Source organism: Xiphias gladius, chromosome 7, assembly GCF_016859285.1.
Source record: "Xiphias gladius isolate SHS-SW01 ecotype Sanya breed wild chromosome 7, ASM1685928v1, whole genome shotgun sequence".
Taxonomy (NCBI): domain Eukaryota; kingdom Metazoa; phylum Chordata; class Actinopteri; order Istiophoriformes; family Xiphiidae; genus Xiphias; species Xiphias gladius.
In genome coordinates, this window is record NC_053406.1 from 28,153,504 (window position 1) to 28,166,619 (window position 13,116).

Here is a 13,116-nt window from a genome sequence, read left to right on the forward strand (position 1 = left end):
CTCTCCACAAAAACTAGTACCACCTTGATTAAAACACTACTGAATGAACCCTCCCTGCTTTATGCCCCGTCCCCAAATCCCGTTTCAGTCTGTAGTGCATCAGAATAAGTCATACGTTGCAGTGGGACATATTTTTTGTCGAGCTGATTTCAGTCACTCAGTGAAATGAAATCTGACTCAGAGCTCAGACTGCAGGCCTGGCAGGAAGAGAAAGTGCTGAACTCAGAGGTTACTTCTGATTTGATGAGGGCGGCAGAAAGGTCTTGGCATCGCCATCTGGAGTGGTCCACTGTCCTTTTACTTTTCCTAATTTGTTTTTACTTCTCCTCTGCTCCTCTGTCATCAGTTAACTCTTCACTCTTGTGCTTTTTTAATTCCTTTCTTTTTCTTTGCTTTCTTTTCAATTTCTGTTTCCCTTTCAGGTGTCCGTGGTCTTTCTTTGGGTTTTTTTCTCTGAACTTTCCTGTATCCCCCTGTCTCTAGCCTTCACCTTCTTCGACCCGAATGACCCGGCCTGTTTGGAAATCCTCATGGATCCTCGCACCACCATCCCGGAGCTGTTCGCCATTGTGCGTCAGTGGGTTCCCCAAGTGCAGCACAAGATCGACATCATCGGCAACGAAGTGAGAACGCACAAATACCAACACACTGACACACCACCATCCCGTTGTTGTTTCTGAAAAATTCTTGAAGTGTAAATTATGTCTTAAACTATATAGATGCTGAAATGGTTAGACTTTTATTTTATTTGTGATTTAACATTTTGATATTGTCCTGTTTTTTTTTAGTAATTTATCAAGTAAAAATACCAAACAGCTGGAGAATCCAGTTTCTGCATTTGTAGCGTTTCTTCATCTCAAATCCTTATAAACTGAATCTTTTGTTTTTCACAAACACGATCCAGTTTAGTTGCTTTAGCTGTAGCCTCTGCGGCATTGAGCCAAATCAATTCAGCTTTATTTGTACAGCATCTTCCGTACAGGTTAGTGAGACTCAGAGCCTCTTACAGGTGACTGACATTGCAAGACACAAACAGTAAAACAACTGGGGACTAATGCAAGAGAATAGAAGTGATGAAAGTGAAATAATAAAATACATAAAAGCTTATCACCAAAATTCTTGTTTTCACGCAAGAGGACATACATTGCAAGAATGTCAGACAAACATTCTGGTGCAAGGTTATGTAGTTTATATAATAGTAAAAAGAGTTTAGAAATCAGGAATCGGGCAATAAATTTGAACACATTTACGACTTTTTTTAGAAACATCAGATGGCGGAGCAACAGTCGAGCCTGCTAGAAATAAAAGAGCAGCACGAGTTTCTCTTTGTCTCACAGGGGGAGAGAAATGGCTGCGATTTATCTGTTCCGCAGATGATAAAAAGCAGATTGAAACTGTGAGTCGAAGATGAATCGCCCCAGCTGTTCTGGCACGGAGCCTGAACCCCGGCTCGATTGTCACCGTCATATTGACCCCGGCTCAACCCTCTGGACAAACACGCGTAGAAATAATGAACAATGAAATCCCGCTGAAAAGCGTGGAGCTCGTATTAGAGCTGTAGGAACAAAGCCTGAACCCTGAATATTAACAATGCACATTTCGTTCTGTTCGGGGCCTGAATCATTACCCAAATGTAAAGAAAAACACGGGCAGGACTGAAAGCTGCTGCACTATAACTATAACCATAACCACTGTAACCAAACACGTAATTTAAAGCATAAAGGCTAAGAGGACGTTAAATGGACTTACATTCCCTGCCAGGCCACTTACCCAGCCTGCCTAAGGCCAGTCCTGACCGTAACCTTAACCACAAAGAGACTTTAATGTCTAAAATGTAATAGTGAGCATCCTCTTGTCCCCAAAATGTCAGTAATACAAGTACTCACACAAAAACATTGTTATCATGACCCAGTTAAAATGGCTGCATGGACATGGAGAGAGACCGAGCAGAGAAAGTGGTGCAGAGGAGAGAGAGAGAGACAAGAGGGAAACAAAGAAAGACAGACAGAGAGAGAGAGTCATTGAGGCTCCATCATGATTCAGCAGGAAGCTGACTCAGCCTGGAGGAATAAAAAAACAAGGAACGGACAGTGACATGACTCAGGAACAGACAGAATGATGGAGCGAGCAGAGTCGAAGTCTCACCCAGACAGTTTCATGTGATCACGTCCCGTCCGACAACCGCTGCCGCAAATTGTTGTTTTGTTTTGTTCTTTGGCCTTTGTGTCATTTTTATTTTTATTTTTTGAATGTGGCAGGTGATCAGCCAAGGTGTTTCAGAAGTCAGAAGAGCTCATTCAGAATCACGCATAGCTACAAATTCAGCCCTGCAACATAAACCCCCTGCGGTTATCAAATCACTCAATAAGAATAATCACCTCAGAACTAACAACAAAAAAAATCTAGCATCATTGTTTATTTGATATTTAGTTTTTTTAGCATTCATGCCACAGTTGTAAATCTTGACTTGAGTTGTAGATGCGGCAGATGAAAAGATAAATAGATTAATAGATAAATAAAAATCCAATTTTTACATAAATACAGTAAATTCAATGTATTAAAAAGGAGCTGTACACGGTTTCTGTCGGGTTCCACTTGTTTACAAACCGCCATCGATAAGTAAAACAATAAAAATAGCTGAGTTAGGCTCAGTTTCCAAAAAATGATCACGTATACTGATAATGAAAATAACCATTCGTTACAGCTCTGGCGTACCAGGAAGTGAAAATAGATTTTGGTTATAACAATACACACAGTAGGGTCTCCTGATATTGGAAAATAACAGATAGCTCCCTTCACACCCGCTGAATTGAAAGGAAAGCCAGCGTTTGTCCTGCTCCCGCAACGAGGCGCCTGATTTCTCGTATCACTAATGTTTTCTTACAAAGAAACGACATTTGACCAAAGATTCATTGAGATAACCTGAGGAAAAATCGGCATGTCGGGGGCAGGTGCGGGATTGAAAAGGTTAGCTAGCATATACTGCCCTGAGCCATGGCTAAGCACCGCGTTTCTACACTAACTTCTCTTTCTCTTCCCGTTTGTGTCTCAGATCCTGAAGCGTGGCTGCCACGTGAACGACCGCGATGGTTTGACCGACATGACGCTGCTTCACTACAGCTGTAAGGCCGGAGCACACGGAGTCGGTGAGTTACCCGCGTAGCATGGATCCAGTCGGTCGGTCCGTCACGACCCTGCTCAGTTAAAGGGAAAGGGCCTGAAACACAACACTGAGTATCTGCAGACCCTAGAAAATATCCTCTTTAACGGGAAAAAGGGAGAAACGTAAGGAAGAGGAACAGAGGAGGGGACCTTCTTTCAGGTCAGACACTAAACTAGTGAAACCAGTCAAACAAAATACGTACTAGAGTCGGTCGGGACGGTAAATAAAGTCCAACATCAAGTCATGAGGGTCTGTGGTGAGGAGGACAACTCCGGGGCAGGTAGCGGATTCTGCTCCACTGCTGCTGTAAAGCCGGAGCTCCTCTTAGCTCTGTCCTCTGTGTGTGTGTGTGTGTGTGTGTGTGTGTGTGTGTGTGTGTGTGTGTGTGTGTGTGTGTGGGTGCGCGCAGGCGATCCGGCGGCAGCGCTGCGTCTCACCAGCCAGCTGATCTCTTTGGGCGCCGACGTGAGTCTTAGGAGTCGCTGGACCAACATGAACGCCCTGCACTACGCCGCTTACTTCGACGTCCCAGAACTGATCCGAGTCCTGCTCAAAGCCGCCAAACCCAGAGGTACGTGCGCACATGGACGCACACGGGAACATGTAGACAGGGCTTCGGTGGGCGGTGTGAGTACAGGACAGATCAAGAACAGTCCTCGACAGATTTCTGTCACAGATGTTCCGTCACTCAATATTTTATAATCTGTGCTTCAGTAGAGAGTATCACCAGATATTAAAGTCAGGACTGGAGGCCTCTTCTTCCTCTGTGTTCTCCACAGTGATGAACTCCACATGCAGCGATTTCCACTATGGTACAGCTCTCCACATCGCTGCCTCCAACCTCTGTCTGGGTGCAGTGAAATGTCTGCTGGAGCACGGAGCCAACCCCATCGTCCGGGTAAAAACACTTTGGGTTCATTTATGTTTCATTTCAGCCCTCACTTTTGTTCAACATGAACACCTGAATCCTGCCTGAATCCTATGGGAGGATAAAGGAGATATTTTACTCAATACCAGTGCGCTATTAAACCTTGACTCTCAGATTGATTGTTTAACCTCACTAAAGAAAACGTTGACTCTTTCTCGTCCCATCTCTCCGCAGAATGATAAGGGCCAGGTTCCAGGAGAGGTGGTTCCTGACCCAATGGACATGAGTCTGGACAAGGCCGAGGCAGCCATGGTAGCCAAAGAGCTGAAGCAGCTGCTGCTGGATGCCGTCCCTCTGAGCTGCAACCTTCCCAGAGCCACACTGCCCAACTACGACAACATCCCAGGAAACCTGATGCTGACCTCGCTGGGGCTGAAGCTGGGAGACCGTGTGTTGCTGGACGACATGAAGGTCAGAGGCACACTGATGATCGAGGGATTTTATGAGTCAGTCCACAACGTGAGAGCAAACCTACCAAATCCCCTACAACGAAAAGTGTTGGATGCAGCCCCCCCAATTTCAGTCTCAGAAAGTTGTGGGTAGAGGAGGTTTCAGTAGCGACAACAGCCTCATTTCAAGCACAGCGAGGCTCTTAGATCAGATAAATACCAAAGAAGATCTGCACAGAAAGGTTGATCATACTGAGCTGCAATTACAGGAAACAAAAGTTTCCGTTGGGTTAAACATGAATTGAATAATCCTGAATCCTGAATGATGATGATTCAAATGAAAGGAAAGCAAGTGGGCATTGACTGTCACCAAATAAGGTGTGAAAATCTTATTTAGCTGTTTCAAATTAATCTTTAATGCCAGTTGCTTTACAACTGCATACACTTTAAACTGAGACTCGCCATTGTAACAGCAGTTGAGCAGACAGGGGGTGTAGTGATCAGGGGGATCGTCCTTCAACAGGACACTTCAAGGAAACTTAAGACCCTGCTGAAATGTGCTTAAGCAGAACGTGGGTCCGGTCCACCTCCACGCCTGACGACCTTTGAAACCGAGACTCCCTCCGCACTGCGAGGAAAAAATAAAATCGGTATATCTAGAAGTGCTAAGTCAGAGTTAACTGGACTTGCTTGGAGCGAACTAGTTTGTACGACGTGTCGTCCAACCACAGTGGATGGCAAAAGTATTTGTAGCTGTTCCAAATGTCCACAGTGAGGGGTGGGGTGAAAATAATACCGTCATAGGGAGGGGCAAGACGTTATAATCGTTTAAACGGGAATAACACCATGTACTCAAAGGAATTCATAGCGTTGCCCTCTGTTATAAGGAGTACAAACGCCCTAGAATCGCCCACCTGTCGGAAAGGATTGAAAGAACCTTTGGATGAGAGTTGCGGCATCCGTGTGAATCTAAAGCAAGTTCAGTCGTCTTTGACGTGACACTTTCAGGTGACATTAAAAAGCTGTTTTAAGAGTGTGTTCTTAGTCAGGAGGTTGGGAACATTTTCTCAAATACTCAAGATGCGATGTCCTATGAACGCGGCTGCCCACAAAGTCAGCAGTAAACAGATGTGACCTTTGACAAGCTTTTAAAAGTATATTTGTAAGTATATTTTCAGCGTGGCTCATTGTTAAATCAGTCAGTAGTAGTTTTAGCTGGTTAAATTACGTATACAGAAGAACCAATGGAGACAGTATTTCAGGTGCTTGAAGCCTTTGAAGTGAATGCATGGTTGCAGGTCAGATTAAAGCTGTATGGGCTCTGAACAGTGTGTTCTCGCTGTGTAGCTCCAGAGAGACCAGAGCAGAGACGACATCCCGGCTGCAAACCTCAGACAGGTTGGTTGGACAGGGCTCTGGCTGGACCGTAGACTAACTGAGCTGACTCATCACGCTGACAACATGTTTTCTCCCTGCCACATGCCAAGTTAAAATCTGTCCACCTTCACTCCATCTATAGCACTGCTGTATGTGCCGAGTTACATTTCCTCCCTTTCCCCTTCATACGATTCAGCAGCAGACACCCAGATTACCTACCTCCATGCAACCTAACAGGCCACAGGATCTCTGCAGTCATGTGTTCAAGCGTGGGAAAGATTTCACTTCTAACCTCAGAACTTTGTCTCACTGTCTCTCACTCAGACCGGCACTCTGAGGTTTTGCGGTACAACAGAGTTTGCCAGCGGTCAGTGGGTCGGCGTGGAGCTTGACGAGCCCGAGGGGAAGAACGATGGCAGTGTGGGTGGCGTCCGCTACTTCATCTGCCCTCCTAAACTAGGTAAGCGCTGCTGCCAAGGAGCTTCAGATGCTGAGGGCTTCTTCTAACAGACTAACAATGTTGCCGTCCAGCTTGGCGCACTAAAGCTTTGACTCGCAACTGTAGGTTTGAGCAGGGAATCAAAAAAGCAAACGTACGCCAGCCAGCAGCCCAGAGTGACTACTTAAGCTAGTTTATCTGATTTTTTATGTTCCAATTCAACATAAATGCTGATTGAATTCATTCCTGTTTTTCATAAACATGATAAAACGTCATCCTGACTTGGTTGTAATATTCTTTGATTAATACTTAAAGGTCTGCTGCGCCTGTGATAGTTGCAGCAACACAAACATGCAGTAGTGCATATGAGAAGTGGCAACAGCCTACAGTTTAGCCCACCATGACATCTTGCTATTGACTGCGACCGATAGCTAATGGCTATTAGACCTAATAGTCCAGCGGGCTGACCATGACAATCTGAGTCTGTCTGTCTCTTCTGCGATGCAGGGATTTTCGCCCCCGTGTCAAAGATTTCCAAGGCTTTGGACCTGACACCTTCGTCTGCCACCTCCACCCCGCGAACCCCCCGCATGGACCTGGCCTCCCGCCTCGCTGGAAAGACCAAGAAGGAGAAAGAGAAGAAGGAAAAGGAGAGAGAGAAAGGTAACATGCTTCTATGGTTAGAGAGGGTATAGTCTGTGTTCTTGGAATACCAATAAATGTCACATATCGAATGACGTTAAATCAGATTCATCACGGATTCCTCAGTGTTATGGAGACGTACGGGAATCATGGTCGTGGGTGTGTTTTCTGTATCTTCTCAGCCCAGAGGAAGAAGTCATCAGTAGCCGGCCTGGATCCAGAGGGAATGAACGTGGAAGTCGGAGATCAGGTTCTGGTGGCCGGACAGAAACATGGCGTCGTCCGTTTCTATGGCAAGACCGACTTCGCGCCAGGTCTGGCTGCTGGTTTTCAGTCGATTCTCTGTACTGCGTACTCTGGTAGCTTAACAGGCTTCCTTGTGGAGTAAAATTGTTGTGTACGCCCTTTTTTTCAGTAGCACGGCCATAGACTTTTTGTCTAGTTTTTTAGCCCTGCGAAGGCGACAGTTTTTCCCTCTAAGATGATGATTAGCAGCTTCGAGGAAGCCGTTAAAACCCAGGTAGAGGCGGAGCAGGTGTGACCTGAGCTGTCTGTGTCCCTGCAGGTTACTGGTTTGGTATTGAGCTGGATCAGCCGACAGGAAAACACGACGGCTCGGTGTTTGGAGTTCGTTACTTCAGCTGCCTGCCCAAATATGGAGTGTTCGCTCCGCCCTCCCGCGTCCAGAGGTAAACTTTTGCTCAAAACTCTTCAGGTTATATCAGTGTCTGTTTACTAATACGTGCATGATGATTTTAAGGGATTGACATCACATTATATTAAATTCAAAGTACTGAAGGACATTAACGTTAGTAGAAGCCTGGTGTTGTGTTGCACTCCATAATGAACCAGGACAACATGAAACTTGTTGTTTGTTTGTTTTTTTCCACTGGAGAAGTGTATCTTTTAAATATGATGTGTTCTTCTCGGCAACATCTTGAAAACACCTTTTTTCATCGTCGTTGTTTTCTCAGAATCGGAGGCCCTAAAGACGGCTCACGGGATGACAACTCCATGGTGAAGAAAGTCCACCAGGTCACCAGTAAGTGTCTTTCATCATGCTGTAGCGTCAAACAGGCTTAGGGTAAGGTATCCGAGGCTCACAGCTTTCAAGGAGACGTCAGGTTTTTATGGATTTATGGATTGTACCGAAGAGACACTATGGGACAGTGGCGCCCGCCGGACACAGTTTTACAACAGAGTATCACAACGGGGAACCATCAGACAGGTCTGAAACAACCCAGTTTAGATAACTGGGTTTACCTGATAACCTTGTTGATAACCTTGCTGATCAGGTAAACAGAGAAAACATGAACGGCATCAGGCCCTCAGAGTTTCCTCTCTTCAACTTTTTACTCGCTGTGCGGTTTTACGATGTCTTCACTACGATAATGCAGCGGAGAGTTCAGATATGTTCACGGTTAAAGTTCAGCGGTTATTAGAGAGACTGGACTTCCTGTGTGTTGACGCTCCACCGACTTTGTTGTAAAGCTGTGTCCGTGTCTCAGCAGTGAAGTTGCTAGACATTGTTTTCATAACTGACACAGTGATGGGGAAGACTACCAACAAAAAGGCCCCAAACAAAAATGAATAGCACCGAATGCAAGGATCAGAAGCGCAACCTTAGAAACCTGATGGAAGTGTCAACATTTTGGTGGTTTGTGTTGTGATGGAGGTTTGAGCCCACCCTCTGTATCGACCCCATTATCAATGATCAGTCATTAACTTACTGTCTGTTTGCGCCCTGCAGTGTCACAGCCCAAGCGTAACTTCAACACGATGCGTTCTCCGAAGGACCTGACTTCTGAGAGCTCCATATCCAGGTGAGAACGGAGACCGCCCGCCTGCTGATTTTGAGGGTTTAAATGATAGGAGACGCTGCTTTCTGGAGACTTTTGAATAGTCAGAGCGTTTAGACTGAGACTAGATGCTCGTTAATGAAGTAGTGTTGAGATAATGAGATTTACAGTGGGAACGCGTCTAATTTGACAAATAATCCACCTTTATAACCTTTTACCTGTAAACTGACTTGTTCAGTCTTCTAGAAACTACTATTCTACATTTCAGTTTCAGTCAGACTTTTGATTCACAGCAATATTTTCCTTCGGTGAAGTCTCACATACTAATGCGTGTACAAAAATCCCATTTGAAATTCCGGTATGTTAAATTGGATTTCTCTCGCAGAAATCTACCAATGTTACTCAGGTTTTCCTTCTAATCCTTTACCCTGATTACAGAAAATTGGTTTCCTGTGTACATGACGTTTACAGTTAAGTGAACGCAATTGCAGCGGTTTAGGCAAATCAAAACCAACGAAAAAAATGTGATGGCTGCCTTAAAGTGAAAGATATCGGTTTCCCATCAAGTTCACTTCCCATCCAGTTAGGGATGGTTCCCGTGTGTACGACTTGTTATCGGACAACTCAAGACAGTTGCATGATAACAGAGTTGGTGGTATAAGGGTTGAAAACACCGTCCACTAACATTTTAAATAAAATCATGACATTTGAGTGTAATTACCTTGAAACTGGTATCTGGCTGTCGTGAGGCTTTTACTTTTTCAGTCACTCCCCTTTACTAAGCACTAAGTCGGATATATTGGAGTTTCCCAATCGTAATTATGACTTGGATGCTGACATGATCAGATTTTACAGGTCGGAAACTGGTAGTTATGGAAACTCAAACATGACATGAACGCAGCATTTCCTGTGTGTATAACACCATAAAGGCATCAGAGTCCCACGTGTGAGCAGAAAATCTGAATTTGTCCCTTTCACCAGGCGGTACACCCCGATACTCAGTCTGACTTTATGTTTTACTAATATCACTCTACCCTTCTTCTTCTTCTGCCTTTCTTCTTTTTCCCCATCCCTCTCAACTCCTCCTCCCTTTGGTCTTCGGCCACGCTCAACTCACCCGCCTCGTCCGTTCTCCCTCCTCTTCCTCCTTCTTTCGTCTCCTCCTGCAGGTTGCTGTTCTGCTGTTGGTTTCCGTGGATGCTGCGTGCTGAGATGCGGTCCTAACCACGCCCCCCTCTCCTTCCTCTACTCCTCCACCAGATCGATCTCTCCGCTCCTTCCTCTCTCCACCTTTTACTTTAGTTTTCCGCTCCGAGTCTCCTCAGACTATCACTATCGTCAGTCAAACGTCTCACAGTGAAACCCCGTCCCTCTTCTCTCTAACTCTCAGCCCAAATCCTTCTAATTTAGCCGTTCTATAGCAAAATCTATAGTGCCTTGTATCTGATATAAAAACGTCCTGAATTCCTTTAATGAAACTGAAACAGCTCTGTTAAGCAGTTCCCCTAAAAACAATCTCTTTACCTTTTTACACGTCTTATCATTTCGTTGTCCCAGCTTGGTATCTTCCATGTTGTACCCGTATTCGGGGCAGAAACTGCTGTTTACTTTCCCTAAGGATAACAAAAAACACATAACATTAGTTTGCGCTGCTACGTTTTTCGTTTTTGCTGCTACTAGATTTGGGTCTTGCCAGATTTTGCGTTGAGTGCCAGATGACTTTGTCACAAACGTGCATATCAGCCGAGGTTGGCACCTGTGAGCTAAAAAAAGAAAGAAAATAACGCTAACACTTTGACTCATAGATTGCAGTTTGCAAACGTGTGCATACTTGTTAAATCCAGAAAACATACTCTGCATAAGTACCTGAATGCAGACCGCGACGGCCATATAGGTCCTGGGAAACAAATCCTGAGGACGGAAGGGATGTAGCTCGATTCTGCCTGGCTCAAAATGTTTGGGTACTCGTGCAGAAAATGTCTCGAGTATCGAGTCGTGTGTTCGTAGTGTTGGACCCTGATCTGGCTGCTGCTGCCTCACCGCTGGTCGGAGACCAAGAACTTCATTTAACAGTTTGCTGTCTCTGTTGTGTAAATTTACAGTTCTCTGTTGCGTTGAGACCGTCTCTCCACTCGGTACAGTCCTGGTCCCATGGGGGCACTTGACGTAGACCCTCTTTAAGACGCCACTGCTGCGGTGTCCGTGGAGTAATGTGGCCATATAAGAACCACGCCTCCATGGTCTCCGATTAACCGCGGTTTGAACGAGTTTCGGAGCCACGAGCCAGAGAGACAGTTTCTCCACTCAGAGAACTGGGGTTACACAATGTAACCGTAAGCATAAAAGTCAGTGCTTCAAATTCAGTCTCAATCCTCGAAAACTTTTTAACTCCAAACTGAGTGTGAAGAACCTTTATCACCTGCATGCTTTAATCTCAGATGTCAAACTGAAAACAGGGTTTATCAGCTACTGACTTTATTGTACTTTATCATGGTGTTACAGTCAGTTATATTTTTTTATCTTTCAGATGTATGTAACAGGCCTAATGTCAGTGTTGGGATTGTGAGATGACAAAATGGTTCTTGGTCTCTATGAAGTATCTCCTGTCGCATACGGGGATCGTTACTCTGTAGTTTATGTGGGTGCCGTCATTTTACCACAAGTTGAATTTGATGTAACTGCACATCTTTAAGATAAATTGTAGCTTTATGTTGTGCTAGTTGACCTTTCACTCGAAATCTTAACACAAAGGAAACGGCACGACTGGATTTTCTCCTTCGCTCCTTTGAAAAACAAAAGACTCCGTTTTAGTCTTTACTAGATGAAGTACTGAAGATAGACGTTGTAGCAGACGCCTTAGAATAACTCATTTTTGATCAGTAATAATACAGACATTAGTCCAACTAGTTAGAGTTAAATTAGAGTGTATTATAGAAATCTTATAAAGAGCTGCAGTTGTGATCTGTCATTAACCAAAACTGCTAACAGACCCAAAACCATGATTTCCTCTGATGCAACTTAAAAATCCAAAATGTTCAAATCAAAGTGTTTTCAGCCCTGCTAAAAGTCATATTAAGGTTTTTGTGTTGCTGCTGTCTTGTTTGCATCTGAAAACTAAACAAAAACCCCCAACTTTTAATAACTTTTTTTAACAATAATCACCCGTACAACTCTGCGACCCGTCATCACGCATCGATCTCCTCTATCTCGACGTTTTCAATTTCCTACCACAGAAATTTAAACCCTGGAAAATCTCTCCGGAGAGTCCGTGATATTTGAAAAAGTTCCCCTCTCTGCCGCTCCCCTTCCTCTCTCATCCCTCTTTCTCCATTTAAATAAGACTTCTGTACCTTTTGTGAATGTGAGCATCCACGAAAAGACAAAAACAAAAACACAAGTTAATATAAACTTACACGTGTGCTTAATGTTGAAATCTCTCTTGAAGTATGTGCATAACTGAAAACAGCAATATGTAAACAGTGTACCTATCTCTGTGTGGAAATGGTTCCTGTGTTAATGTCTCTTTACACTCTGTAAGCACACTGATACAGAGAGATGAACACGCTCACACTCTGATGGCCGAGGTTGCCGGGGCGGGACACTCGAAAACATTTTTCCGGCTGAGAAAACAACCAGACAACCAAAAGGAATCGATCTGTGGAGGTATGTTTACACCTCAGTGACTCGTAGGTTCGAAAATCCAAGGGGCCATTGACCTTTTTGTTGTGGCCACAGTAGCAGGCGAATATAGAGTTAAGTTAACCCAAAAACAAAAGGTGCGTAAACCCAGTCACGGAAATCCAAAGTTTGACAAGACATTGGATGTTTCGCCTTTTACAGGTCAGATCTTTAGTTTATGATCATGAGTTATCGTTGACATTTATTCAGATGGATATACTTTGTATTTTACAGCTCAAAAAAGACATTATCTTACTTCTGAATATTGTTTTCCCACTAATTTTCCTATGACTTATTTAACAAACCCACCACACGTTAATCTTCTTGTTTTGGATGACACATTTAGATCGCAGTAATTCAACCGTTTCTTTCCAGAGCTGTAAAACCGTGGTTTTGTAATCGTAAAAATTTGTAACAAATCACGGGCTATAAGTTCATTTTACGGAGCAGTGGCTTTTATAATGAAATCATTTTATAACTGTCAAGTTAGATTCAATCTACACGTTCCGTATATCTCGGCAGTTGTTTTTACTCAACCATTCGCATCCCTGTAAAAACAAGAAAACAGCTCTTGAATTCTTGAATGGATCAGTCTCTGAAGCCGTTCAGTGAGAACCTTCGCTCTTCACTCTGGTTGTGTCTGTGTGGGATTGACAGAATCCAGACTGACAGTAAACAAAGAGCAGACTGAATGTTGTCGG

At 44.2% G+C, this 13,116-nt stretch overlaps 1 protein-coding gene across 9 annotated transcripts in view; it reads left to right on the forward strand.

Moving 5' to 3' along the window:
• clip3 (CAP-GLY domain containing linker protein 3) overlaps window positions 1-12,501 on the forward strand; it is a 31,545-nt gene extending 19,044 nt beyond the window's left edge. For 8 of the 9 annotated variants that reach the window (XM_040131598.1, XM_040131603.1, XM_040131602.1 and 5 more), the window contains 13 exons: window positions 484-623; window positions 3,053-3,146; window positions 3,573-3,734; window positions 3,943-4,061; window positions 4,266-4,502; window positions 5,828-5,878; window positions 6,182-6,317; window positions 6,804-6,959; window positions 7,121-7,252; window positions 7,504-7,627; window positions 7,913-7,980; window positions 8,689-8,761; window positions 9,907-12,501. In XM_040131598.1, coding sequence (XP_039987532.1) covers window positions 484-623; window positions 3,053-3,146; window positions 3,573-3,734; window positions 3,943-4,061; window positions 4,266-4,502; window positions 5,828-5,878; window positions 6,182-6,317; window positions 6,804-6,959; window positions 7,121-7,252; window positions 7,504-7,627; window positions 7,913-7,980; window positions 8,689-8,761; window positions 9,907-9,961 — 1,547 coding nt within the window. In that variant the 3' untranslated portion in view covers window positions 9,962-12,501. The remainder of the gene's footprint in view (window positions 1-483; window positions 624-3,052; window positions 3,147-3,572; window positions 3,735-3,942; window positions 4,062-4,265; window positions 4,503-5,827; window positions 5,879-6,181; window positions 6,318-6,803; window positions 6,960-7,120; window positions 7,253-7,503; window positions 7,628-7,912; window positions 7,981-8,688; window positions 8,762-9,906) is intronic. The other variant, XM_040131601.1, reaches the window with a different exon arrangement.
• Window positions 12,502-13,116: the final 615 nt, after the last annotated feature.